Consider the following 27,702-nt stretch of genomic DNA (forward strand, 5'->3'; position numbering starts at 1 on the left):
AAGTGAATGCAAAAGTGGATATTGAAGAAAACAGCAGATATTTTTCCTGTGTAATATCACATGAAAACATACAGGTGCATCTCAGTAAATTAGAATGTCATGGAAAAGTTCATTTATTTCAGTAATTCAACTCAAATTGTGAAACTCATTTATTAAATAAATTCAATGCACACAGACTGAAGTAGTTTAAGTCTTTGGTTCTTTTAATTGTGATGATTTTGGCTCACATTTAACAAAAACCTACCAATTCACTATCTCAACAAATTAGAATACTTCATAAGACCAATAAAAAAAACATTTTTAGTGAATTGTTGGCCTTCTGGAAAGTATGTTCATTTACTGTACATGTACTCAATACTTGATAGGGGCTCATTTTGCTTTAATTACTACCTCAATTCGGCGTGGCATGGAGGTGATCAGTTTGTGGCACTGCTGAGGTGGTGCGGAAGCACAGGTTTCTTTGACAGTGGCCTTCAGCTCATCTGCATTTTTTGGTCTCTCGTTTCTCATTTTCCTCTTGATAATACCCCATAGATTCTCTCTGGGGTTCAGGTCTGGTGAGTTTGCTAGCCAGTCAAGCACACCAACACCATGGCCATTTAACCAACTTTTGGTGCTTTTGGCAGTGTGGGCAGATGCCAAATCCTGCGGGAAAATGAAATTAGCATCTTCACAAAGCTGGTCAGCAGAAAGAAGCATGAAGTGCTCCAAAATTTCTTGGTAAACAGATGCAGTGACTTTGGTTTTCAAAAAACACAATGGACCAACACCAGCAGATGACATTGAACCCCAAATCATCACAGACTGTGGAAACTTAACACTGAACTTCAAGCAACTTGGGCTATGAGCTTCTCCACCCTTCCTCCAGACTCTAGGACCTTGTTTTCCAAATGAAATACAAAACTTGCGCTCATCTGAAAAGAGGACTTTGGACCACTGGGCAACAGTCCAGTTCTTCTTCTCCTTAGCCCAGGTAAGATGCCTCTGACGTTGTCTGTGGTTCAGGAGTGGCTTAACAAGAGGAATATGACAACTGTAGCCAAATTCCTTGACACGTCTGTATGACTTGACCCCAGCCTCAATCCATTCCTTGTGAAGTTCACTCAAATTCTTGAATTGATTTTGCTTGACAATCCTCATAAGGTTGCAGTTCTCTCAGCTGGTTGTGCATCTTTTTCTTCCTCCCTTTATCCTTCCACTCAACTTTCTGTTAACATGCTTGGATATAGCACTCTGTGAACAGCCAGCTTCTATGGCAATGAATGTTTGTGGCTTACCCTCCTTGTGAAGGGTGTCAATGATTGTCTTCTGGACAACTGTCAGATCACCAGTCTTCCCCATGATTGTGTAGCCTAGTGAACCAAACTGAGAGACCATTTTGAAGGCTCAGAAAACCTTCAAAGCAAGTGTTTTGCATTGATTAGATGATTGGTATGTTACCATATTCTAATTTGTTGAGAAAGTGAATTGGTGGGTTTTTGTTAAATGTGAGCCAAAATCATCACAATTAAAAGAACCAAAGACTTGAACTACTTCAGTCTGTGTGCACTGAATTTATTTAATACACGAGTTTCACAATTTGAGTTGAATTACTGAAATAAATGAACTTTTCCACGACATTCTAATTTATTGAGATGCACCTGTATGTCCCTCATTGTATCTGGCAAACTAAAAACCAGTGATCCCAGGACAAAGGTCAGTGACTGACAGATGTGCCAACATAGCATTGCTGTGTACAGAGAAACAACGAGGACCTTCTAAAAGAGAAATCAGCTCTTATTTGAGCTCCCTACAGCACTGGAAAACAAGGTGATTTTCTTGTTTTAATCTTTAAAGAGTCAGCCTCTATCAAAGATGAATCTCCGCCACAGTGTGATTGACTGTCACTACTATACACAGATGAAAAAAAGAGGTGTTTTTCTATGATTAAAGAAAGTCACACTTCTGCTTGTTTTCTTGTGAAGTAACTACCTGAGGTGGCCTTCGCTGAGTGCTTCTGCAGGAAATCCAGAGTCTGAGCCAGCGCTTTCTTATTGCAATGAGTAGAGAGCTCTTCCTTGCATTCAAAACACCTGTTAAAGGAGAGGGGGGGTTTTTTACATCTATTATGCCTTTTATGTATTTTACAAAAGAGCATGCACTACCTTTCAAAAGTTTGGGGTCTGTAAGAATGTTTTATGTTTTTGAAAAAAATCTCTCATGTTTACTAAAGCATTTATCAAGGCACATTTGTTTGATCAAAAATACAGTAACTTATAATAATGGTTTTCTATTTTAATAGATTTTAAAATGTAATTTATTTCTGTGATGGCAAAGCTAAATTGTTCAGCAGCTATTTCTCCAGTCTTTAGAAATAATTTTAATATGCTGAAAAAAACGTTTTTTATTATTATCAATAATGAAAACAGTTTTCAATATTTTTGTTGAAACTGTGATCTTTAATGAATAGAAAGTTCAGAAGAACAGCATTTTTTTTAAAACAACTGTAACAATGTAAATTTCTTCACTGTCACTTTTGATCAATCTAATGCAACCTTGCTCTTACCCCAAACTTTTTCTTATATGGTGATCTTTCAAAAAATGCATAAGGATAAATAATCACGAATACAGTATCATCAGTTGATGTTTCCTACCAGGCTTTCCATGTACTGAGGCTGATGGTGATACAGTGAGAGTCAGAGTGATGAGCTTGCTGGTGTTTTGTGGAATGCTGAGTTTCTGCCTGGTTACAACCCTGAAAGAGACAGTCACAATAGTAAGGTTACCATATAGTACAATTTTAGTACAATTCTTAGTGTTCAGCACGGTCAATAAAAATCGAGTGATCGCAAAAACTTTTTTTTTTTTTAACTGTCAAATCAAGGCCAAATAAACCTGTCATATTCCCAAATGTGCTGTCATGCATTAATTGCGCCATACAAAAACTGTGGGCAAAAGGCAAAGGAAACAGTAGGGACACTGCAATTACTTTTAGAAAATGCTTTGGACCAGGGGTCAGTGAATAATATGACCTTTTACGCACAGGCCTAATAAAACTTCATTATTTGCTTTTAAAACTTGCAGTACCCCACCGCCACTGCTGTGTGTTAGGCCAGCCTACATTTTTTATCTCCACTCTTTACAACAATGTTCAAATGTTTGGGGTCAGTAAGATTTTATTCAGCCAGGACACATTAAACTGAACAAGAGTGAAAGTAAAAGACTTTCACATTGTTAAAAAAAAAAACTATTTCAAATAAATGCTGTTATTTTGAACTTCGCAATTACCAATTCTGAAAAATCCGTATCTCAGTTTCTATTATACTGTTAAACTGTTTTCAACATTGATCATAATAAGAAATGTTTATTGAACACCAGATCATATATAAGAATAATTTATGAAGGATCATATGACTGGAGACTGTACTAATGATCACTAAAAATCCAGCTTTGTCATCACAGGTATGAATTACATTTTAAAATATATTAAAATAGAGAAAAGATATTTTAAATTGTAATAATATTTTACAATTTCACTGATTTTACTGTATTTTTCAATCAAATCAATGAAGCCTTGGTGAAAATAAGAAAAAAATTTATTAATCTTACCGTCCCCCAAATTTTGAGCAAAATGTTTGACACATCAGTGTGGCATAGAGCCTATAAAAATGCCTTAAAATGACTTGTCAGTTATCCTTGCTTTGTGTGTAAATATCGTACAATAAATGGTCTATTTCGGCAGTCAAGTTTCTAACATTTGTGAAATGCAAATATGCCACTAGCAACCTGTCTCTGCACACTGACAAAACTGCCTACATTGTAACAATACATAACTGCTGCAGAAGGAGAAGATCTCACCTGGAACCCACACTTGAGGCACACAAGGATATCATGTGCTCCTGCTGGTTCTCCCTCATGAATGTTCCTCTCTTTAAGGCAATCGGAGCATACAGACCACAGGCTGCCTGTCACTGCCTTCTTCACTGAGCTGAGGTCCACAGCTCTGCTCACATGCTGGCATGTCAACCCTGGATGGCACCAAAACATACACCTTTACTGTAGTTTACAACTCTATGCAAGCATTGGTAAAACCCACAATCTGAATCAGAATGAACTTCATGCATGATAGATCCCCTTAATGTCTGATAAATCCCTTAGATGCTTCTCTGTGATTTTTTTAAATAAGTATCAAGCATCCCATGAATAATGTACTGGAATGAGAAATGACATTGAAACCTTTCCTTACCACAAACCTCATCGGACGAGTCTTCATCACGAGGCTTCTTTGGCTTGTTAGACCGCTTGGTCATGTCTGCGGTTTTTAAAGAGAAGGGGTCTTTCAGCCGCATTTGTATCTAGGAAAAAAGTCACTCACTAAGTATGAGAGCCCACAGCACAGTTAAAATTGTGTTTCTGAAGCCTAAAGCTCTGAAGATTATCATACAACACATGCCTGGGAGCCAGGGCTCACTAGAGGGCCTGGGCAAGCTTCCAAGGTGGGCACAAAATTACTTTTCATTTAAAAGAATTATATTTTTAAAAAATCCACTGTAATTAAAAGGCTAAAAACTGTTTTTAAAAAAATAACTAATAGACTAAAAAATTTACAAAATGTAAAAATATATAAAAATATATATATTAATTAACATTATGTAAAAAAAAAAAAACATAATAATACAACTACAAGGCTACAAAAATATTAAAATAATACAATGTAACTAAAAGGCTAAAAACTGCTAAATATATTAATTTGCCTAACATATTAAAAATATAGTGCAACTACAAGGCTAAAAAAAATACTTGAATAATAAAATTTAACTAAAAGGGTAAAAAAAAAAAACGCTAAAAATCAAGACTCACAACATGTAAACATTATATTTCGCATTCTGATTTTACGCTCAACAATTTTTGTTTTCACTGAAGAACATATAGTTTTAAAACTCTGTAATTAATATAATCTATTAACACTCCGGAGTATTGTTGCTTCTATCTCAGTGGGCAGACACTGCAGTCACTATCAGTCCTATTAAAACCACATGAATACTGTACCAAAGAGGGCAGCCTTTGAATACGATTATGATAAGGAAGTGTCCAGTACAACCATTAATTAGAACTGACGAATCAGGAAATGAGGATAATAAAGACATACAACGGAAATAAGTTATTAGCACAGCCAATGTAGCAAAGAAAACAAGAGCACGACACCTGAGACTTGCCCAGGTAACTGATACAAGTGACAGCAGGCACCGGCTGGTCAAAGGCCTTTGCTTATTTAGTAAGTCAGAACTGTTTATAGCACAACGTTGCTCCAAAAGAGTGGCTATAAACATCAAATGGTGTTAGGCTTACAGTAATAAACCCAGCTCACCCTGTTTATGGTCCCCTCCTCTCCAGGCTCACTACCAAGTGAACGTCAGTTGTCAAGTGGCCAGGGGGAAGAGCGAAGCTGATAACTTGCATATGCTTCCAAGTTTATAAATACGAAAGAATTTCTGCCTGTAGTTTTGGTTTTCGGATATAACACTTCGACCATCAGGAATCGAGTAATCCCGAGACGCAGTTTATATCCTGACTAACAGAGTTTGTCCGCGTATTTGGTGGTATTTGGAGAAGAACTGAAAGCACAAGTATCACATGTGTCACGTGGTCGAATCCTCAATGACGCACTACGGATACTTGTATGGCCAAACTCGTTTGTATATCTACTGTAGTTACAAAAGAGCTGTTTTAAAAGTGCTGTGGTGTTTTGTATAAATGTAAGCGCAAAAGGGTAGTATAATATAGAAAATCTAACTTTTTTTCTATTTTTTTATGATACTCTATTTTTATTTTACTGTTTACATCATTTCATCAGTTTCACTTTTTTATGTTAATATTTATATTTGAGATCTGCACCCTGACTTTCATTTTTAATGGAAGTAATATTATAACAATGTATTATTCATATAGAAATTAAAATAAAGGTACATTCTGCATTTTCAAATGCTTTTCTTAGCAAGCCAAGCACTGCTAATTAAAAATTTAATTCCTGCATGTCCACTTTCTCTACTAAGATTAGTTTGGCATTGGAATCACATAGCACGCGTGGGTCTACATTTTTCATTGCCAGTAAAATTATAATCAATAAACATGACAATAATTACTTATATATCAAAATGCAGTTTAGCACTTTGTTAAACAGATATACAAAAAAATAGGAAAAGAGAAAGTCATAAAGAAAAACAAAATTAAATCGAAGAAGAGATCATCACATAAACAACTTAAAAGATTCATATATAGGCTGCAGTAACATACTTGGGTTTTTGCATACGAGTTTGGGAGTCAAAAGAGGAGCCAGCGTCACTGGTAATACGTAGTTGTGCGCAACTGCGCATGCGTGCGGGAGAAGTGAGTAGCTGCAATCCAGCTACGTGACTTATAATCAGTTGTACCGTGTTTTCGGCAGTATAACACAAAACAAGAAATAAGGAGCATCGTCATCGTGCAGTTTTCATAACCATAATTCCTAGCATGGCGTTAAATGTCTATTCATGGCTGACGAGGAGTATAGTCCGCGTTTTAGAGAGCACAAGTGTCATTCCTGTTACAAGACAACTGACAACGACTTCATGTTGGACACATTTGCGTTGCTTACAGCGGGAGTATTGAAATATTGCACTGATATTTAACAGTTAAATGTAATAGGCTACACCGTGCTTGACATCGATAGTTCTAAATATCACTGTGAATCTTGCACTTATCTCTAAGTTACCGATTTAGCGTGTCATTTCTGGCTCTGCGAATTTGGAAAAGTTTAGGCTGTAAGAAGTACTTGTATAAATTATTCTAAAGGTGTTTCTTTTTAAAGGTAAATATCACAACACTAGGCCTATACGTGTAGCAGAAGAACGGCCTCTGTCGGTCAAACGTGTCTTTCAGACATCCGTGTCATTCGTTATGATGGTAGTTCATTACGAAATTTCACTTCTTCAAGCCAGCTTTCAATAGATGTGTCCTACGAGCAGCTGAAGAAACTGCTGCTGTCCGACTCCAGTGTGGTTATAGACGTCCGTGAGCCGTGGGAACTCAGGGAATACGGGAACATACCGGGGTCAATTAATGTGCCATGTAAGTCAGTGCATGGCCTAATCCGTATACTGTTTATTTAAAGACACATCATATAAATTGCAATGCTGTACCTTCTCTTCTGCAGTGGGACAGGTGAATGGAGCTCTCCAGCTCACGCCTGATGACGCCTGAGTCATGCCATCACAATCCCAAAATATAGTGTTCACCTGTCTAGCTGGTGTAAGAAGCAAAAAAGCCCTGGATTTTTAATATACAATAAGGCATGATTGCAATATTTTAATGCAGAGCTGCCCAAACTTTTTACTATGATAGGCCAAAAATCAAACCTGATTGCAGGCCACAGGCCAAAATTAAATGTTCCATTTTCCCAGCTATATTTTATTAAAATATACATTTTTGATATGCAACTCACTTATATTTCAATGCAAAAATAAAACAAAAAGTGGTCGAACAAAAACGCTAAAGAAGAAATAAATACATGCTTCAATGGCATGCCCCCCCTCCCCCTTGTGATATGGCATTGGTGGGCAAAATCAAAGGTCCTTACTTTTTCCCTGGTTTGGGGATCTCTTTTTTAATGTTTTTTCTCTGTTATTTTCTTTATAAGTATATATGCATTAGTATCATTCGCACATAAAAGGCCAGACTATGGTCAATTTTATATAGTATTCTAAGGTTGAAAAACAAACAATAACAATAAATATGTGAAATAAAAGGATAATTCTAGGATAAGTGCTTTTATGAAATGCATAGCAGAAAATGATATTTTTTTCTGAATAAATAAAAGAAATTGCACATTAAAACCAGTTTAAGATCAATATGCTATAGTGCTGTATATTGGAGTTCTGTTTGCTTTAGTTGTCTAAGTAGTTTCTCTCTTCTTGTAGGGTCCAGCATTATCCAGGTGGATGGCAAGAATGGGCAGAACATCAATTAATAAAAACCAAAGAGTGATTGTCACGCTGTAGTCATGTTAACACTCTGCTAGAAGTTTGATTGACTTGTACTGCAGTCTGAATTATACCATTGACACCGAGTCAAAATTGTGCCAGTAAGACTGAATCATTTAATGCTATTGACTGTAAATAATCGAACAGTGTGATTATATTTTAAGCCTAAAATATGCACTGTGCACATTCTACTCTGATATTTTATTTAATGTGGTCAGTTTGAATGGGAAGTGCAGTGGCCTACTGTGTGTATGTTACAATTATGTTCAAAGAGCTCTTGGCTATTTACCTAATAGTTACACATAAATATTTTGACCAGACAATCCAAATATCAGGAAAAAAAAATACATTTTATTCAGTGATTTATGAAGTCAACATAGCACTGTTTAAAAGTAACTGGAGAGTTATGTTTTTGTATTCTTGAAAATAAAACCTTGATGCTACATTGTGTGTAATGTGATAATTTTATGTAAAAAACATCACATTTGTCTTTTTGGATAAATATATCGGCTAAATACTTAAATGTAAAATTTAAATAAATATTAAAATGCAGGGTCTAACTACTCCATCATCATTTGTGCTAAAAATATGAATATCAACATTAAATGGAGTGGCTTTAGTTTTGCACAGGAAAAAATTACTCAGGTTTTCTTTACATAATGTAAATATCAGATGTACATATCCTTGTAATTAAGTGAACTACAAAAAAAAAAAAAACTTTGTGTAAATACATATTTGTAAGAAATTAATACTTTTATTCATATTCTATTTCAAATAAATTCTGTTCTGTTAAACTTTTAATTCATCAAAGAACCCTGAATGAATTACTGTTTTAACAAAAATATTAAGCAGGACAACTTTTTCATCACAGGAATAAATAACATTTTCATATTTAATGGTATTGGTAATGTTTATTTGCTTATGCATGTTTCAGTGTAATCTGTGATTAATGATAACAAGAGCTGTATATGGCACTGCCATTATATAATCATAGAAGAATGTCTCACACTCTCACAAAAAGAGGTACAAGAATGATGTATTATTATTATTATTATTATTATTATTATAATTATGTGTACCATTGTCATTAATGTGGATATGACAAAGCTGTTTCTTACTGATGAATCTGAAATTTAGAAAATTGTTTTAATTATAAGTGAGCAAAGCAGCATGAGCAGACAAAGATAACAGTGGCTTATTATTGGCAAAAAAGAGGCTAGTCCATTGTCTTTACCAACGCTGTCATAATTGTTTTTCTTTTTTTCTGTATGAGCACTGCTATAGGGATGAGTGACTAATGTACTGTAATGGAATGAGATAGCAGGAGTAAAATAACGCCTGAGTGTTTGAGCTCATTTAGCCACTGTTCACATCTCAGAGAGATGCAAACCCAGCCTTCCTCCCACATGCCTGGCAAATCTTAGATAGTCGAAAAGAATTTCATAAACCACATTCGGTCAGCATTAAAACAAATAAAGAGTTCTGTAATGAACAAAAATTAGACCATATTTCAGCTGAAACTAACCTTGGAAAAAAAAATATTCTTTAGATCCTGATTAAAGAGACTCCAAGGACTTTGTAATTCCCACTTACATTCTTTAGTCATCTCAAGCATGAATCTCGGACAGGCCATAGCAAAACACTCTAGTTAATTCCTCTCGCATTTCTCATTTTTGCACATTCTGCCATGTAAATAATGACCACATTAGTGTCATCTCCCTCTGCTCAGATTGACCTTGTGACATTATGCCTTGCCCTGTCTAGAAGCATGTGTAATTAAGATCCCTACATATCAAACCACATCACATCACGACTGCACCTCTAATAGAGCCTTGTCTCATGATTTACCCCTTCATTCAACACCTCTCAAGACCCTGACAGATGTTTGAGTGACAGGCCCAATTCTTGATGGAGCAGAGGCTCAACATTCCCATAGCATTGACTCATGTTTATAGCAGAGTATAAAAAGCCTGGATCTCTGGGAGTCTGGATTTGCGAGCAGAACTTGTGAGACGAAGATCAACACGACAAGGCCTTAAAGTTTAGCCACTGAGCCATGATGAGTCGCAGCCCAGAAAGGATCTCATCCTATCGCCGCCATTTCGAGGACACCAGCACCTCCTCTTACCAGGTGAGGGTCAGCAGCCCTTCTCCCGTCAGACGGGATGTTGGGAGGTGCCGTTCAGCCAGCTACACCCGTAAAGCCAGCGCTGTCAGCAGCAGCAAGGCAGTGGGCCGGAGGACCATCTCATCCTCACGTAGTCAGCCCTTCATGACTGGGTAAGCATTGCCCATCCTGCCGGCACAGATAAATAAAGGAACAATGCAGAACATCATCACATCTTTTCTTCTCAAAGTAATTAATATTTTCTGGCATTTAGGAGATGCTCAATGTAAGCTTTTAATAAAATAAAAAAATTAGAACATTACAACTTATATAACATTTAAAGATATTTAAATATATTTATCCATATATTTAATCTTAAAAAATAATATTTATTTTAATACAAATATGTTAATATGTAAAATAAAAATATTTTTTATTTTGTTGTACAGTATGTGTATTAAAAAACAATAAAAAATTATGTAATATAAAATTAATGATACTGTAAGAAAATCTAAATCTATAATCCAATTATATGTAAATACATTATCTATCTATCTATCTATCTATCTATCTATCTATCTATCTATCTATCTATCACAAACACTCTAACTATTTAATCATAAAAAGTAAACATGTATTTTAATACAAATGTTAATATGTACAATAAAAATGTTATTTTGTTGTGTATTAATAAAAAACTATTTAATAAATCCTGTAATATACAATTAATGATGTAAAAAATCTAAATATATAATCCAAAATGTAAATATAAAAGATATAAATTATATGTAAATAAATTATCCCTATCTATCTATCTGCCTAGTAATTAGAGAGATTTTTCGACTGCCAATACAATTAGGCCTGTTCTGTCGTTTGGTGGCAAATAATTTCTTTGTTAGAACATGTTAGAACACATTTTCTTTTTAATTGTCTTTACTGATCCGATAAAAATCACACACGGCCTCTAGGAAACTCAAGCGCTCTCAATAACTGTGTGACCTAATAAAAACCAAAGTGACAAACAAATGCATCTTTCCCATATCAGCCAAACGTTACCTTGCATTCACTTCACATCTCATTTTACCTTTGGAATTCACGTTATGATAAATCTGAATTAATTGCAGAATCGGAATGGGAGCCATCTGTCTTAGCGGAGGGGGTCCAGGGGTCGATCTCGACCAGGCTTCTGCAGAAAACCGTGAATTCTTGAACACACGAACCAGTGAGAGACAAGAGATGATTCTGCTCAACGATCGACTGGCAGCATACATCGAGAAGGCAAGTGTACTCACACAAAATTTGTATGCACTTGGTGCATATTTAAAACACTGAATGCGTCACAATGTTATGATGCCATACCATACATTTAGAATAACATAGCCTAATTAATGGAACTGATTACAAAATAAAAAAAAGCAATATAATTTAACAGTGCTCTCAAAGGTCTTGGAAACAAGCCTAATTTTTAGAGCCATCTTTGACAGGATTTGTCTGATTTGGCCACGCTTGAATGCGTCGCGGGCGCTGGCAGTGTGGAAATGCCACTGCTGGCTAGCGAGATAAAGCGCATTATTCGCACTTCTGTGGACACACCGACAGAGCACATAACACGCGTACTGTGTTTTCTTATTCTCCTGTCGCAACAAAGGTCCGTTCGCTGGAGCAGCAAAACAAATTGCTGGAGACGGAAATCGAGGCCCTAAAGAATCGATATTTGAAGCCCACCGGCCTCCGCCTGCTGTACGAGGAGCAACTCCAGGAGCTGAAGAGGCTGGCGGACCACACGAGAGTACAGCGGGTAGCTATAGATCTTTTGACTAATCTTAAGCATCAAATAACATTTTAAAGGTCTACAATAAATGTACACCTGGTAAATTAAATAAATTATTAATAAACATTTACACTAGGCTATTTTTGAGTAGAATAATGTTGTCTTGGAACAGGTGATGATTCGCAGTGAGGGGAAAATATTATCAGACTTAGACAGTCAATAGCCTACCTATTATTACTTTTAAAGGACCTCGCTATCGCTGCAAAGGATGCTATGGCGGGTCAGCTGGAGATGATAAAGATGAAATACGAGGAGGCCTTGGAGATGAGGAAGAAAGCCGAGCTTGATATTGAAGCCTTCCGTCCGGTATGATTACCATAAAATTGTCTTATAACATTTAGTTTCATAAGCAAAAAATAAATAATAAAAAAAAAAAAAAAGGGGGTAGAATGAGGTGAACATTTTTTATCACCTCAGGATGTGGACGCCGCCACCGCCGCGCGCATTGCTTTGGAGAAGCAGCTAGAAAACCTAGAGGTGGAACTAGAATTCCTTCGAAGAGTACACCAAGAGGTAATGAAAAAGCAAAAGAGTTATATTGCTCATAATGAATAAAAAGCTAAATGATTTCATTTTTCAAAACCGCACATTTTCAGGAAATCGAAGAGCTTATGAAACAGATATATGCGGCCCACGCCTCAGCAGCAGACGCCTACAGCCTCCCAGACCTCTCGAGCGCCATCAAGCAGATCCAGCACCAGTATGACGACATTGCTGCGAAGAATTTACAGGTGAGCATTTTTGCAAAAGCGGGAGTATTGTAGCCTACACATGGTCTGTACTGGAAAGTATTGGAAAATGTTCTATTATTGTTTTGTATGGAGCTTTGAGTTTAAATGTTTCTGTATAAATAATTAAAACATTTCAGTTTAAAATGTTTGTTAAAAATGTTAAACGTTTAAAATGAAAAGGGTGGTATGTTTTTTTATTATTATTTTATTATTTAGATTTTTTGTGGAATTAAGTTTGTTTGAAAGAAAAACAACACTCTTTGTACTTGACCTTGATTCACACAGTTCTATAAACTATTATTTTAAGCATGAATATGGGAATTTTCAATCCCAGATTTATGCTTCAAAGAAAACAAAAAACTAAATCTAAACAAAACAACTAAATAAAAAACAAAAATTACTGAGTTAAATGTTTAAACAAAATGTTCAACATTCCCTGGACTTCATATTAACAAAACAGTTTCTCTGCAGGAAATGGACTCTTGGTACAAAACCAAATTCGATGATCTCAGCAACAAAACGTCAAAACATGTGGACAAGTTGCGAAGTGTGAGAGAGGAAATTGTAACTGCGAAGAAGGATGTAAGTATTAATTCTTGACAAACGCTTAAATTGGGCAACATAGCAATAGTAAAATAACAATATTCAAAATGATTACAGTATAACATTAATTCATTGTTTTCTCTTGTTTGAAATATTCTGCTTATTTTTAGATTCAAAATAAGGAGCGTGATCTGGACTCTTTGAAAACCAAAAATGAGGCTTTGGAAGCACAGATCCGTGAGACTCAAGAAAAGTACAGAAAAGAACTGGAGGAACTCCAGGTGAGAAACCGATTCACATATAATCATGCCTTGGCCTACATACAAAGTAAAATCAAAGAAAGAAATCTGAGCATAAGCATGAATACAAGTATGATAATTATGATATAATTTTTTTTTGGTCAGGCAAGAATTGAAGCCTTGCAGCTTGAGCTGAAATCCTCCAAACAAAGGACGGCACTGCTCCTGCGTGAATACCAAGATCTGCTCAATGTGAAGATGGCCCTGGAGATTGAAATTACCACATACAGGTAGATTTTAGATACTTGAAAAACTCAGTCCAAACAAATACCACCTACTCCAAAACCACTTGTAGAATTCAGGTTAAAATATACCAGAATTTAATAAGTCACATATATTTCAGAAACATATGGAAACCTATATATTTTGTAACTTCGATGGTTATTTATTTTTGTACTATTTTTCTGTATACCTTTGAGATATAATAATTGTGATCTTTTTACTTTACTGATCCTTTAATATTGCATGATACATATTTATCTCTGACAATGAGATATTTATCTCTGACAATGGATTCTTTTTCTGTTTCCTTCTATTTATTTATATTTGTCTGTACCATTCTGTTGTCCATTTTGGACTGTGTTTGCTGATCAAGTTTATGCTGTATAAGAAAACAAATTCTTCAATCCTACCTTCTAACTTTTTGTTCACAGGAAGCTCATTGAGGGTGAAGACTCTCGCATTGCTTCTGTGATGCAGAGCATGCAGACCATGTCCCTGATGAGCGGCAGTATGAGTGTTCACAGTGCTGGAGCTGCAGGTGTTGCAGGAGTTGCTGATAGAGTGGCCGGAGGTCCTGGTGTTGGTCCAGCCACAGGTCTTGGAGGAGACAGTGGGCTTGCCAGAGGTCTTGGAGGAGGGATTGGCAGTGGTCCTTCCAAAGGTGTTGGGGGTGGTAATGGCGGAGGCATTGGAGGAGGTCTTGTTAATGGCATCACCGGTGGAGTTGGCAGCCCAGGCGCCACTGTAGACTACACTCAAGAGCAGGCTGTAGAGATGACGGAGAGGAAGACTGTGCTTATCAGGTAGCATTAAAATCTAGCTTTCTGTCAGAGCCATGACTTAGTGGTTTGCATGTGTTCGTTTTGTGGTGTTTGTGCAGGAACTTCAGTTCTGACCTAAAGTCAAATTCCAATCCCATTCCCATATCTCTCATTACAAATTGTTTTTTTTTATTAAATAAAAAGTGTTCTCTTTTAGAGTTTCATTCCAGGCTACTTAGATTCTGCATTGCTTTTTTCCCACAGAACCGTTAAAACTGAGGACGACACGCTGGAGAGCAACACACAGGAGAAATCGTATTCCATCTCTGGAGCTGCTGATGAAGAAGAGTAGTGGTGTTTTCTGCTCACCAAACATGCTTTCAGATGTGCGTGCCTTACAAACCAAAGATCAGCTTGCGTCTTGCATTGCTTGTCCACAATAAAGCTCTGAGCAGGTTTTGTTTCTCCATTGTTTGTGCACACAATCAACAGGTGTAGATGCAGGGCACATTATGACTGTGTTGGAGACAGATGATGAGGAAGGAACAGACAGGAAAACAACTTAGGATAAAGGCAGGGAGTGTGATGTGTCACTCCAGGCTCAGTGTATCACCTCGATTCTTTGGCCAAAGGGGAATCCCATGCAAGCCGTCATAAGTATGGTACTGCCACAACATGAAGTCACACTCACTGTATGGCCCCATTCTATCCAAATCTGCCCTCCTCCTTTGCATCTGATCCAACCTGATCAGTCCGCACTGGAACATGCCCAAACACTCAAACTGTCTGGAAGTGTGAGGGAGATGTGCACTGGAGTACTTAAGCATAAAACTACAGAAGCCAGACACTGTGGGTAAAAGGAGCATGTAGCTGACACAAAACAGTCAAAGATATATAAAGCATGGCATGTGGCACTCTAACAATTTAATAAGTTAATATAACTCGCTGTTAATTTATCCTATATGAAAGGATCTATACGCATCCATCACAGACTTTAAATGACAGAGCATGAGTCTGACCTTGAGCACTGACAAACTACACTTCATACCTGTGAGTCACAGTCTACAGCAAATAGAATATTACTGATCACACAGAACAAGCACTAAAACATGCAGAACGGTTGCCAGAACTAATGAATCGAGACAAGGAAGTCTAAATATTGAAGAACCCTACAGTATGTGACAAAAGAAAGAATGACTCAAAGGCCTCCTCCTCACATTGACATATGATATGTGAGAATTTTAGAGCAAGTAGCAACAATAAAGTTGAGTGTAAGCTATTTGCTTTCTCCATATTTAGGATTTTATTCATATAATCTTATGCCTATAACATACTACACTATGATTTATTATTTAGACATTATGCATATTGTTCAGCACAAATAATTTATTAGCCTCACTCACTTTCTATTTAAGATAAGAGGTAATTTTATATTATTTTATGACATTATTTGGCAGATCTAGGAGAATCATTGGCCTGATTACACTAATAATTTAATCCAAAACAAAAGGTATTATTAATCCAAAGCAAAAGGGATTATGTCAGTTAAAAGAATTCAAAACTGCTATTCAGTCATTTAGTCGTTATTATGATATTTCGTCAGCAGTTCATTTCATTTTCAAAATTGAAAAAAAAAAATTTATAATAATTTGTTTAATAATAACAATAACCTATTAATTTATAAATTATATTATTATTAACTCAGGCCAATTCGCTGGATCTTTTTTTAATTGACAGCACTTGGAAGATTCAGGGTCTTGAACATATCGGATTAATCAATAGCCCCTCATTACTATTTTATCCACGGTCATCATTTCCACAAGCTCATCCCACCCGAAACGGAGGCGCAATTAACGGCCAGTACTTGCCTTGCATTGTTTCTCTGCAGAAATGCACTGGACATTTTGAAAAACCCAGAAATGTCAATCCTGGTCATTAATGAGAGGCTACAGACAGTCGCTGCGACGGTCGCTGATTCATATCATTAGCATGCCTTTTGCCAGTCATGTAAAGCGCATCCGAGCTATAGGCGTTGTAAAATTGGTAATGTGCATTACAACATGATAAAAATGAACTGCCTTATGCATTGCCTGCATGCGTGCATTATCAATATAATTAGCTGGCGTTAACGTGAGAGGCCATATGACCTTTGAGAGACGGGAGCTATCCAGGGTCCTGCCAGGCCCACATACACATTTAAAGCTGCTGAAAAAGGATTTAAATGTTGCAAATGTCTTACAAATTATAAGAATCAACGGCAAATGCAATGATGTTTTTTTATATATATTTATTTTTTATTAGCCCTATTTTAAATATTCCCATATTAAATTTAAAAGAAAAAAATCAAGTGTTGAAAAAAAAAAGTGTAATGTCTCATTCAGAATTAATAAAAAAATATTTTCTATGTTAAATAAATCCCTAGGCTTCATTTACAGGTCTCAAGGTGACATTTTTCAACTCATAAAGACCAATTTTTTAAGTAACAATTTTCCTTACAAATTACATTCAAAAACACATTTAGCTTAACTGATGAGTATTGTGTGTGAACAGTTACTTTTCGGGTTCATCATAAAATATTATGCAGACACACAAATTATTCAAAATGTTTTCAATTCACGGCTGAATTGAAAGAATGACGTCAATGGAATAACTAATGATCCGTCTGTATATATACCATCACACGAAACTCCCTCAGCTTTTTCCCCCAGCGTCCACTTAAATGATCAGGGGATCAAAAGAAGGCAAAAGTTGGTGCTCTCTAAAACCTGAGAAATTCTGTCAGTTTCTGCATATGGTTTTAGTGCCTTAATCCCAATTAGGCCCGGCTGACACACAGAGCTATTCACTGCAAACCTCCTCTGAATACATTTGCCTAAAAATGAACTTCACAAATAGAGCTCGCGGTAAAGGCGTTCGTCAGCAGAGAGAATCGGATAGACTGAAGGCTCATTCTTACGCGCTCGAGTGAAAAAGGGTATGAATTTATAAGGTACACCGAAACATTTCAATTCAGACAAATTTACACCCCATTATGCGATGCCTTTCAACTGGGACAAGAGAGTTAAAGTTGGGGAAATTCGGTTCAAAAGGCAGAGCTAACTTTGTTCAGGCTTTGAATACTGAAACGAAGCAGCCCCCTTCCTTTTGAGAGCATTTAGAAATGGGAGCACGCATGAACAGAGTCGAATCAGTAGCCACTTATCTCGCCACTTTCTAATGCGACTTTGAATATTAGTCTGGGTTAAAATCCCAATCATGTCATCTGGTGGGACTCCCATACAAGCATAATTACTATTCAATCGCGTCACTAATGTCCCACCCGCATCCCCTGTCTGCGACGCAGCTAGTCCGGCCTTTGTGAGGCTTGCACTTTCACGCAACGAGAGCGAGTGGGTTAAGCGCATTAGGCACGTAATATTAATATTTGTAGCCAAACAAATTTATATACATTTAAAATACATTAATTAATTTATTAATAAATAATCATAATTTTTCCACACTTAATTTTTTTTTGAAGCACAACACATCATGCCATGCGACTTGTTGAAATTGATGCACAACTCAAGTAAAAATAAGTGATTTGTATACAACACGAGTTGTTGTCCTTGTTTGCAATGGGAAACAACGAAAAAAAGCTAAGAGCCCATAAAGGGAATTTGTATGGATGAGCGTAAAATGGTTGGCGTTAAAAAAAAAATGTTTTCTAGAGAGCTCGGGCATTGTGCATCGTTGAGATAGAGTGATGAACCCTTGGCACCCAAGCCCAGTTTGGACGCATGAATGAAACCCCTGGTGAGACACTGCAGTTCTTCACACAGTCTCTGTTACTCTACATTCATGAAACATGTTAAATCAAATCCAACATTTAGCTCGAATTGTAACGCTGAGACCCTGAGAAAATGCTTTCAAGCACCCGACCGACACTTTCTCCGAACCTCACAATCCGACGCGTAAAAAATGTCCTGGAATGCTCCGTTCGAGTCCACAATGTTGTTCCGAAATAAAGCTGCTGCCGTGTAATTAATGTGCCGTTTAAAAGACAGCGGACAATGCGAGCGTTCAAGCTATTTGATTTCATTTAATTTTCCATCCCATTTGCTCTGAACACTGCTTTAGCTCCCAAAAACCGTGCTCCAATGAGCGCTTTGGGATGACTTTCACCCTTTGCTTCTCCCGGTGAGGAGAACAGAAAGGAAAAACGTCCCCGTTTCCGCCTTTGTGCACAATTTATTAGTTGGAAAACTTGGGCTTTAAAGACACAAGACGAGAATGAGAATGGGCCCGGCTGGTGTGAGAGCTGTAGAGGCCGGACCCGCTGTTGCAGAGCGGATGGGAACCAGTCACAAATGGCAACATTAATAAATAACCCACCACACAGCCGGCCTTTGCATTGCGTCTATTCAAAAATTGTTCGCGTGTCGTTCACGCTCTTTGACTCATTAAGGAGCCCAAAGAGAAAGCTCCCAGAAAGGAGCAGTGGGGTACCTTTTCCTAAAGAAAGAAATCCCACCTCTGATTCTCCAATTACAGCGGAGTGTCATCGTAGAGTCGCCAGGCCAGAGGTTAGCTGGACATGTTCATGGCTTGAATTTATCGCCCACAAATTCTTGTTTCTTTCCCTGGGCCTCTGTTCAGTCATTGAGGGCCACGATCAAAGAGGTCAAACGAAGTTTTAAAACCAGTGGTAACAATACCACAAAAGTCACTTCAAATGACACCCAAGGGTCCTGAGTGGATGTAGTGGACTCCTCTTGCCATATGTCTGAATGAAGAATGAAAATAATAATAATGACACGTATTTAAAAGAAAATTCAAAATGTTCAAGTGTATTAATTCGTTCAACTTTACCGGAATGTTTAACAATAAAAGAAATAAAAGTATTATTGCTTTCTTGAGAATATTCAATACAAGTGAAGACAACGAAATAGGAGATGAAATATTGCATGGCAAGCTCTTGTCTTGCACAAGATTTCGTGTTTTGTCCTGCATCCTTTGATAAAAATGTCTTTTTTTCACACTTTCCATTAATTCTGGAGCCCTGCAGGGCTTTTCGTCAAAACTGAATGCAAACATCCTGATACGTGACCATGTCAGAAAGTGTGAAATGATAAGGTGGTGGTTATTTTGAAAGCGGCTCTTATTTTTTTGGCTGGTTCTCCCGTTGAGTACCTGCCCGGTCCCAGCACGGCACACGCCGGGAGTCAATAGAAGTTAACAAGTCTCCCAAACATTCCTGCTCCTTTTGTTGAAACTGCAACAGACAATGCAGCCAGGGAGAGAATAAAGAGCTTTGAAGTACATAAAACCTAAAAGGATGCAGCCAAGTAGATTTAAAGTAGTCACTGATTTCCAAAAACTGGTTTGTATAGGAACAATAAAAGGGGAGAGAATTTATGGAGAAATTATACAGTGGATTTGTCACTTAAAATATCGGAACTGTCTGGCGGACAAAGCCACATGCTGAGGATTAATGGTTGCGCCAGACCTTTGATTCTGCACTCTCTTTTCTCTGCCCTTGACAAATTGGATTTTGGGGATGGGAAGGTCGCTGGGGCCTATTGTCTCTTGACCATTTGGAGCGGTTCATTATGCGTGAGGGTGAGGGAAAGTCTCCATGTGACCATTTCGGAGGGTTCTACAGCTGCTAAAAGAGCGCAACTCTCTCATAGCGCGCTGCTCGCCCTTGCGCATTAATGTGCCGAGGGGTACCTGACTGCGCCATAAGAAAAGCCGGATCACACACGCCACCGCGTCACTTGGCGGGCGGATATTAGTCTGTCCTCATCTGAGACTCTCTGCTCATCTCAATCAGTGCCTGCTTGGTCTTCCTGGTTCGGTTAGGGCAGCCCCACACAGAGCCAGCCATGCAAGCGACTCGGACACCCACTATCAGTGTGTTTGCCGACTGCAGCATCCCAGCCGGGCTTCGGATAGGACCGGTCCCGGGCATCTTCAAACTGGGGAAGTATGTTTCGGACCGCAAGGAACTTGGAGTGAAAAAGAAGGTGAGTTAGTTTGAAAGATATATATATATATATTACCAAAGTGTTCAACTTTTTACTATCGCTTTTGAAAGTTTTTTTTTTGTTTGTTTGTTTATTTTTTTTAATAGAAAATGTACTTTGAGAGAAATGTCAACTATTTTCCTTTTCCATTGCAAATGGATAAAGCATTCGTAACATTTTAAACAAGACATGCAAAATCTAAAAAAAAAATATGCTAGACCATGAATGCAAATATACCGTTTGTAATTTTTCTGCAGGTTTTTTATTTAAACTACTGAATGACTACATACAAGTATTAAGATAAAACCCGTTAATAATAACTATTATTATGTCTTTTTAGATTAAAGCAATATTATTATAAACATAATAATAATAATAATAATAATAATAATAATAATAATAATAATAATAATAATAACAATAATAATATATTAATAACAATACCATTGCCTTTATTTAAAAAACAAACGTGCAGCTAAAAAAAAGTTAAGAACATCTTACTTTACTCAATGTTAACCTGTCACTCTTTATAAAGCATTCTCGTATTAATTGGTTTGTGCTGTCAGTTTGGAAATAATTGAGTTACATTAGCAGGACAACATGTCATTCTATGCCTTTCACTTAACCGCGTTAATAGGGTGACCTGAGTTTCTGCGCGAGATTTCATGTCCTCTCCCCCTTCAAATTTCAAAGGCTTGAGAGCTGCTTATTCCCATTTACCATTTCATTTTTGTAAAAAGATAACAGTAAACTACACAATAAACAAATTATTAAAGAAAATACTGCTTACATTTAACTGGAAACTGCTAAATATTAACAAGAATCGTAATTTAAGTAAATACAGGCGAAGTCAAATGTATTAAATAATATATTACATTAATTAAAATTATAGAAAATGTTTTCATTATTTTATTCTACAAGTCTATTAATATGTGGAATATTCGTAAATCAAAAGGTCGTAAAAGGCGTCACATGTAAATGGCATTTACTTTCCTAAATAAGTTGTAAATAGACTGGAGCTCTTTACGCTGTCTGCTTCTTTGATTGATGCGCGTAAATGCAACGCCGAGGGCCATGGGCGATCATCAGGTGCAATCTCTGTGTCAAATGTCACGCTTTAATCTTTAATTTGTTTGAACAGAATAGAAATGCTTTGACACTCTTCAAATTCGTTTCTCATATCAACTCAATTATATGGCCTGTTCCTTGAAAATTGTTGCCATTGTCTAATAGACCGAATAAAACGATATTAACGCTCTTTTGTTTGAAATACCTTGGGGTGATATAATTAATAATGTCTGAGAAAAAAGAAAAAAAAGACAACAAAAGAAAATCTGAAATGAGTAGCATTTCAAATATATATAAAATACATTTAAACATCTTTAGATAAATATTGTAAAATACTATTACAAAATATTTCCAATAGATTTAAAGGAGGCAAACATCGTAATAATTTTATATTTTAATTTCACTGAACATTTTGACTGTTTCAGATATAAGCTAAGCAAGCAACATTAAAACACGTTATTCATGTTAAAAATCTGTTTTTGCAGATTCGTTTGGTGAGGGGAGAATTCGTGGATGAGTCTGGCAGCCCAGTTCCAGATTGGATCGGTTTAATACGCGCAGCCAGGAACAGTCAAGAACAGAACCTCGAGGCAGTCTCGGATTTACCTGGCGGACAGGTGAATAAAGCAAAAAAAAAAAAAAAAAAAAAAAAAAAAAAATGCACTTGATCCTATTAAAAAAAAAAACACACACACACAAATTCTAATAATTGTACTTCTTTTCAAAAGATTTTCTACCGTGTGCTGAGAGAAATACAGGGTGGAGAAGAACTGAGTGTTTGGTATTCCAACGCACTGGCGCAGTGGTTTGATATACCTACGACTGCAACTCCAACACATGACGAAAAAGGTGAGACTTGCATCATAATATTGTTTATTCAAAACTGTACATTTTCATAGGGAGTAGAAAATACACTTTTTAATATAGCTCAGAAATACAAATTGTATGTAGTAATTTACATTATGAAACTGTTTTGAAATGAAAATGTGTGTTTTTATTATTTTTCCCCAAAGTAATTCTGGCAATTTTGGTGTCATTATAAATTTTGGTGTCAATAAAGCGCAGAGGAATTCCTAAATATAATATTTTATAAAATAATAGTAAGCACGTTTTGATGAGCAAACAAAAGGATTTAAGTAACGCCGCCACCAGCAGAATAAAGACAAATCCCATTCAAATCCGATTTAATAGGCTTATCTGAGAATGCTGTCAGATTATCCGTGTTTAGTTAGTAAATCGAAAGGTCTGTTGTCTGGGGCAGTAACTCTTATTGATTGGTTGAGAATTATTGAGTTGAGTACACACATACTGCAAGCTACTGTAGTTGCCATAATAATATAGCCTATGTTTGATTATGCTCAGCACTACGGCTGCATTATCTCTCCCAATTCGTTTCAATCACTAATAAAGTCCTGGACGTCCTCTCGTGGGCTGATGCGCGTTAGCGAGGGGAAGAGGTTAACAAATGTCATCTAGTCATTAATATTCATGTATTCAAAAGCAAATCAATTCAAAAAGGTGTTCTATGGTAAATTAGCTGGCTGCGTAAGGTATTGTTGGCTAGTGAATGCAAACTTTTATGTGGGATGTATATTGCCCTGATTTGCGACGCTGTACTGTGAGCGCTGCTCTCCGGCCAATGCGCGGTGCGCTCCTTGACATACGCTTCCTATTCTCTGGCGTCAACAGATGGGCCAGCCTCATTGTCTTATGCGACTAGCGATTTCAAGCAACAGCTGCCGTCAATTCCACGGGAAAGCACACAGAGAATGTCGCTATTCAATGTATTGGTTTGTAAGCGCCAGATTGGGCCGGCGCTTGCTCTTTTGATGGTGACAATAAACAACGGGGTATGGCAGATTACAAAATCATTACATCTATATCATTGACCCCAGACTGCCCAACTGGTGCTATGCCAACGTGACCAAGGCGAGGTGATAAAAAGTCACGGTTGCAGTCTTTAAAATCAAAGGTTATCAGACTCCGCAAAGAACCATTTCTGATCAATAATTATTTTATACGCGTTCTTGAGTTGCCTGTGTGCATTAAAAACATCTTTATGACGCATTACTAGATTTTTACTTTGTTGAACTCAAAAAGTCTCTTCAGTGTATCTAACTGTAAAACACTTTCCTACACAAAGCAACGGCATTTCATTGCTTCTCTTTTTATTTATTTTTTTCAGGCGACGAGCGCTATATTTGCTGGTACTGCTGGAGAATATTCAAATACCCGAACACCCTGAAAGCTCACGTGCATTTCCACTGTGCGTTAAGCAACGGCAGAAGTCTGGTGAACAACGATCAAGCTAGAGGCACAGACAACTTTAACAGATCTCCGAAATCAGGGGACATCCCAAATACGTCCTCTTCTCCACGGAACGGCCAGAGCACCTTTATGCCAGACGCGGTGAAACGGGTCGTGTCGACCTCACCGTTCGCCAATAAAGCGGGACTTTCGAAAAAACTGAGCGCAGAGGAGCAGGACAGAGCCCTTGACATGAGCGTGACCTCTGCCAGAAACCCCGGACACATCCTGGGCCTCGGCGGGACATCTTCTGTGCTCAACAGCATGGGTTTCCATCCAGGCGTGCGCTCTGCTTTCAAACCAATGGGACTTTCAAAGATCTCCCCGGCCGAGGTCGCGAGAGACGAGCCTAATGGGAAACCAAACAGTATCGGGTTTAGCAAACTACTGGGGAACATTAAGTCACCTCTACCTAACGTTCACCCCTCAAAATGCTCGCACCCCATGGACAGCACACCTCCCGTGATTCCCTGCGCAAACAGCATCCGTGGCTTTCCTCTTCTGCCACATTTTGAGGAGACCTCTGCTTTCAAGCATGTTGACAGCCGCATGCACCCTGCCCTGTCCCCCCCGCGTTACTCCCAGCTACCGGCCGGGTTTCACTTCGAGAGGTTCTCCTTGCCACAGTTTGATGGGGGGAAATCCTACAATGGGGACTGCAATATACCCATCATGCCATTCACGGTTTACAATGGAGAGCTCCTTTATAGCTCCCCATACTACCCTCTTAAATTTCACTTCGGCAACTTGCTTAAATACCCAGACTACTTTAGCGCACCAGCGCTGAATCCAGATCTAAACGCGATTACGAACATCGACAGGGAGATAGCAATGCACACGCAACAGCTGTCTGAAATCGCCGTAGAGAAGAACCGTTCACGGCTGGAGTCTCTGCCCGCTTCTAACCCCAACTCGGGCAAGCCAAAAAAGGGACATTTGTGTCTGTACTGTGGCAAATTGTACTCTCGAAAATACGGGCTGAAGATTCACATGAGGACTCATACAGGCTACAAACCACTCAAATGTAAAGTGTGTTTTAGGCCCTTTGGCGATCCCAGCAATCTCAACAAACACATCAGACTGCACGCGGAGGGAAATACGCCCTACAGGTGCGAGTTCTGCGGGAAGGTGCTCGTGCGCAGGCGAGATTTGGAGAGGCACGTCAAATCGAGGCATCCGGGTCAAAGCATCAAAAAATCCGACGACAAAACCGAAGGCATCTTCGAGGATGGCGAACAAAAAAGCGACAACGACAGCGACGTCGACGTTTGCTTCACTGATGACCAGAGCGACCAGGAATCGAGTAAACACAATGATTAATGGACCAATTTCTGGACATGTTGAAATGGACTTTGCTCTTAAGTAGCTAAATTATGCATGTACATAAATTAGTTATGAATTGTTTGTTTATTATATAAAATTATTGTGAAAGGAAAACCGTGCGGAAGCAAATGTTCCCCTAGTAAATTAAATAGGTGAAGGAGGCACTCATCAAGTTAATCTAATAACATGCTTATTGGTATTGAGGATATCTCGGCACCCCCAATGGAGCTGCACTTTATAAAGACGGGTTAATGCCATAAAACATGAGTTTGCGTTATTTTGTTTTTAAAATTGTCTGACCGTTTAAATCAGATCCGCACTTTTATTACCAAAAGCATTTAACACATTCTGTAAAAAATATCTTTGCATAACGGGCACCTACCAATAAAAATAAAGTGGTGTTTAAAAGAAATACTGTCATGTCTATTTAGTCGTCAAGCATTTTTTTTAACAAAACAAAACAAAAAAAAGTGCATATTATGACTTCCTTCATTGTTGAGTTACAGCTTGTATCGTTCATTGTTATTATTATTAAAATAATAATTAATATTGTATAGACATATGCCATTTCCCCCCAAACAAACTCACATTTTCACTGTCCGTTTTGAATAAAATGTGGGAAATAATGAAAAGGTTTTGATCATTAATATAGCCTACGTTTCATATATTACTTTTTTTTAATTGGAGGATATCTACGGCTGAACATTTGTCCGTGACTTCAAAATAAGATCCTTGAAAAGAACTTACCGTATGGCAGGAATTACTAATTGCTGGCCAACACACCCCACTATGACTTCTAAGATGTGCTTCATTGTAGTTTAAGATTAAATATAAATTTAAACGTGGAAGGCATATTCGTAAATGGTCAAGGTTAGACTGATACGCACTTGTCTCTATGACCCGAAATTATAACACATACATACAGAAAATATGTAAAAATCTAATTTTCCTGGATTTACTTACAGTAAATTGTTCTTTCTCAGACAGCAGATTAGATTATTACAATTACATAGCCTACCTATAGCGGTTAATGCTTTTCAGCAACTCATTTTCATCTACATTTCTTACAATGTAAAAATCGGTTAGTCATCTTATAGAGCTCTATTTCCTGATCTAACTGTCAAAAATTACTTTTAATTATATTACTTAATGTAGTCATTGATTCAGTCGTAATCTTTGGTATGAATAAAACCTGTTAACTTTGATGATGTAAAGCACATTTTTAACTAACCGCTCCCTACCACTACTATTTAAATTTCTTATCTTTATCTCTCTTCAACAAATTAAATTTTAAAAATAAATAAATAAATACTGCAAATCAAGAATTACATCTTGACTGAATAAAGTGAGGTCTTCCAAGTAAGGAACAAATCCAAACAGTCACAGTTAAGTCATAGAAATTTACCATTAAGGTTGGGGGATGTGGATTTTGTGCACAGCTGAAATAGCAGTCTCTCTCCACACAGAATTCTTTGCTTTATTTCTTTCTCTGTCCTTCTCCACATTGCTGTGTCCTTGATATGGTGCATTCTTCTCCTCTGTGGCAACACCTTGGCATTCTTCATACAGTGGCACAAACATGTGCGACTTTCTCTTTCATAGCCTGGGCTCTTACCAGTCATTGCCTCTGTGTCTTAAAGGAACTGAAAACACAAGAACAGCCTTTAAGTTATGGCATCAGCATCTGACCATGATTGTTTTTATTTGTTATTGTGGATGAAATAAAAGAGGATAGGCTTGTGTAATTATTACTTCTGTATAAATGATCGTCTGTTTAATTACAGATTTATGAATTTATACAATTGTGTTTTCCCCTTCTTTATTTCTTCAGTTGTTCACTGTTCATTCACTGCTAATATTAAAGATCTTGGATGGGGGCCAGAGATTACCCGTTCATCCCCTCCCCTGATGCCCCCCACCCCCACCAGCGCTCAAATCAATTAGTGCCGTTGATTAGTACAGACACCAGAAAGAGGGATTGATAAAGAGTCTGTTGGCTTTTCACACAGTCTGAGAGCTATAGAAGTTTGGGATTGCTTTACCACATCTATTAGACACTTATTAATATCATCATTACATCTGGGAATAAAAATAGAAGATAGAAGTAATGACAACAACACAAAATATGTAGGTCTGCAAACCCAGTTTTTAAGATAATCATCATAATTCACTCAGATGGTAATATCAGGGGGGAAAAAGTACATGAAACTATTAAAACTACAATAAACCTATTAAAATCACATGACAGTTTAATTTACAAACAGTAAAAATTGACACTGACTTGCCTTGTTGTTTCAGCAAATGCATTTTAAAAGTATAGCTTGTACAGAAAAGTATTGGGTTCTGTTCTGAACACTGCAATAATACATACACAAAATCACAAATACATACAAACGGGAAACAAGATGTATTGCAGTCCTTGACAGCTGGGTCAAGGAACAGGACCACAGAATGATTCCACTTCTTTCATCTGCACCTCGCCACCCATCCACCACACATCTATTGGAT

The 27,702-nt window shown here is 37.4% G+C and overlaps 3 protein-coding genes and 1 long non-coding RNA gene across 5 annotated transcripts in view; 2 read left to right on the forward strand and 2 right to left on the reverse strand.

The window, feature by feature from the left end:
- LOC109088317 (ubiquitin carboxyl-terminal hydrolase 45) overlaps positions 1-5,651 on the reverse strand; it is a 32,409-nt gene extending 26,758 nt beyond the window's left edge. For both annotated transcript variants that reach the window (XM_042741295.1, XM_042741296.1), the window contains exons 1-5: positions 5,348-5,651; positions 4,226-4,334; positions 3,838-4,007; positions 2,634-2,734; positions 1,972-2,072 (exon numbers count right to left, since the gene is read on the reverse strand). In XM_042741295.1, the coding sequence (XP_042597229.1) occupies positions 1,972-2,072; positions 2,634-2,734; positions 3,838-4,007; positions 4,226-4,328 (475 nt within the window). In that variant the 5' untranslated portion in view covers positions 4,329-4,334; positions 5,348-5,651. The remainder of the gene's footprint in view (positions 1-1,971; positions 2,073-2,633; positions 2,735-3,837; positions 4,008-4,225; positions 4,335-5,347) is intronic.
- A 4,354-nt stretch (positions 5,652-10,005) lies between these two features.
- Positions 10,006-14,948, forward strand: LOC109045665 (glial fibrillary acidic protein-like). Its single transcript, XM_042741298.1, has 11 exons — positions 10,006-10,277; positions 11,229-11,382; positions 11,753-11,902; positions 12,122-12,241; positions 12,353-12,448; positions 12,532-12,666; positions 13,138-13,248; positions 13,380-13,490; positions 13,614-13,738; positions 14,162-14,533; positions 14,756-14,948. The coding sequence occupies exons 1-11, from the start codon at positions 10,054-10,056 to the stop codon at positions 14,841-14,843; spliced, it is 1,686 nt and encodes a 561-aa protein (XP_042597232.1). The 5' UTR covers positions 10,006-10,053; the 3' UTR covers positions 14,844-14,948.
- A 5,394-nt stretch (positions 14,949-20,342) lies between these two features.
- Positions 20,343-27,702, reverse strand: part of LOC122140005 — a 47,572-nt gene continuing 40,212 nt past the window's right edge. Inside the window, exons 3-4 of the long non-coding RNA XR_006156732.1 lie at positions 26,600-26,837; positions 20,343-20,478 (exon numbers count right to left, since the gene is read on the reverse strand). This is a non-coding gene — a long non-coding RNA (uncharacterized LOC122140005). The remainder of the gene's footprint in view (positions 20,479-26,599; positions 26,838-27,702) is intronic.
- On the forward strand, positions 20,356-26,603 carry LOC109045732 (PR domain zinc finger protein 13-like). The gene is made up of 4 exons (XM_019063561.2): positions 20,356-20,496; positions 22,050-22,181; positions 22,293-22,413; positions 23,750-26,603. The coding sequence occupies exons 1-4, from the start codon at positions 20,356-20,358 to the stop codon at positions 25,189-25,191; spliced, it is 1,836 nt and encodes a 611-aa protein (XP_018919106.1). The 3' UTR covers positions 25,192-26,603.

Source organism: Cyprinus carpio, chromosome B16 (assembly GCF_018340385.1).
Source record: "Cyprinus carpio isolate SPL01 chromosome B16, ASM1834038v1, whole genome shotgun sequence".
NCBI classification, from domain to species: Eukaryota; Metazoa; Chordata; class Actinopteri; order Cypriniformes; family Cyprinidae; genus Cyprinus; species Cyprinus carpio.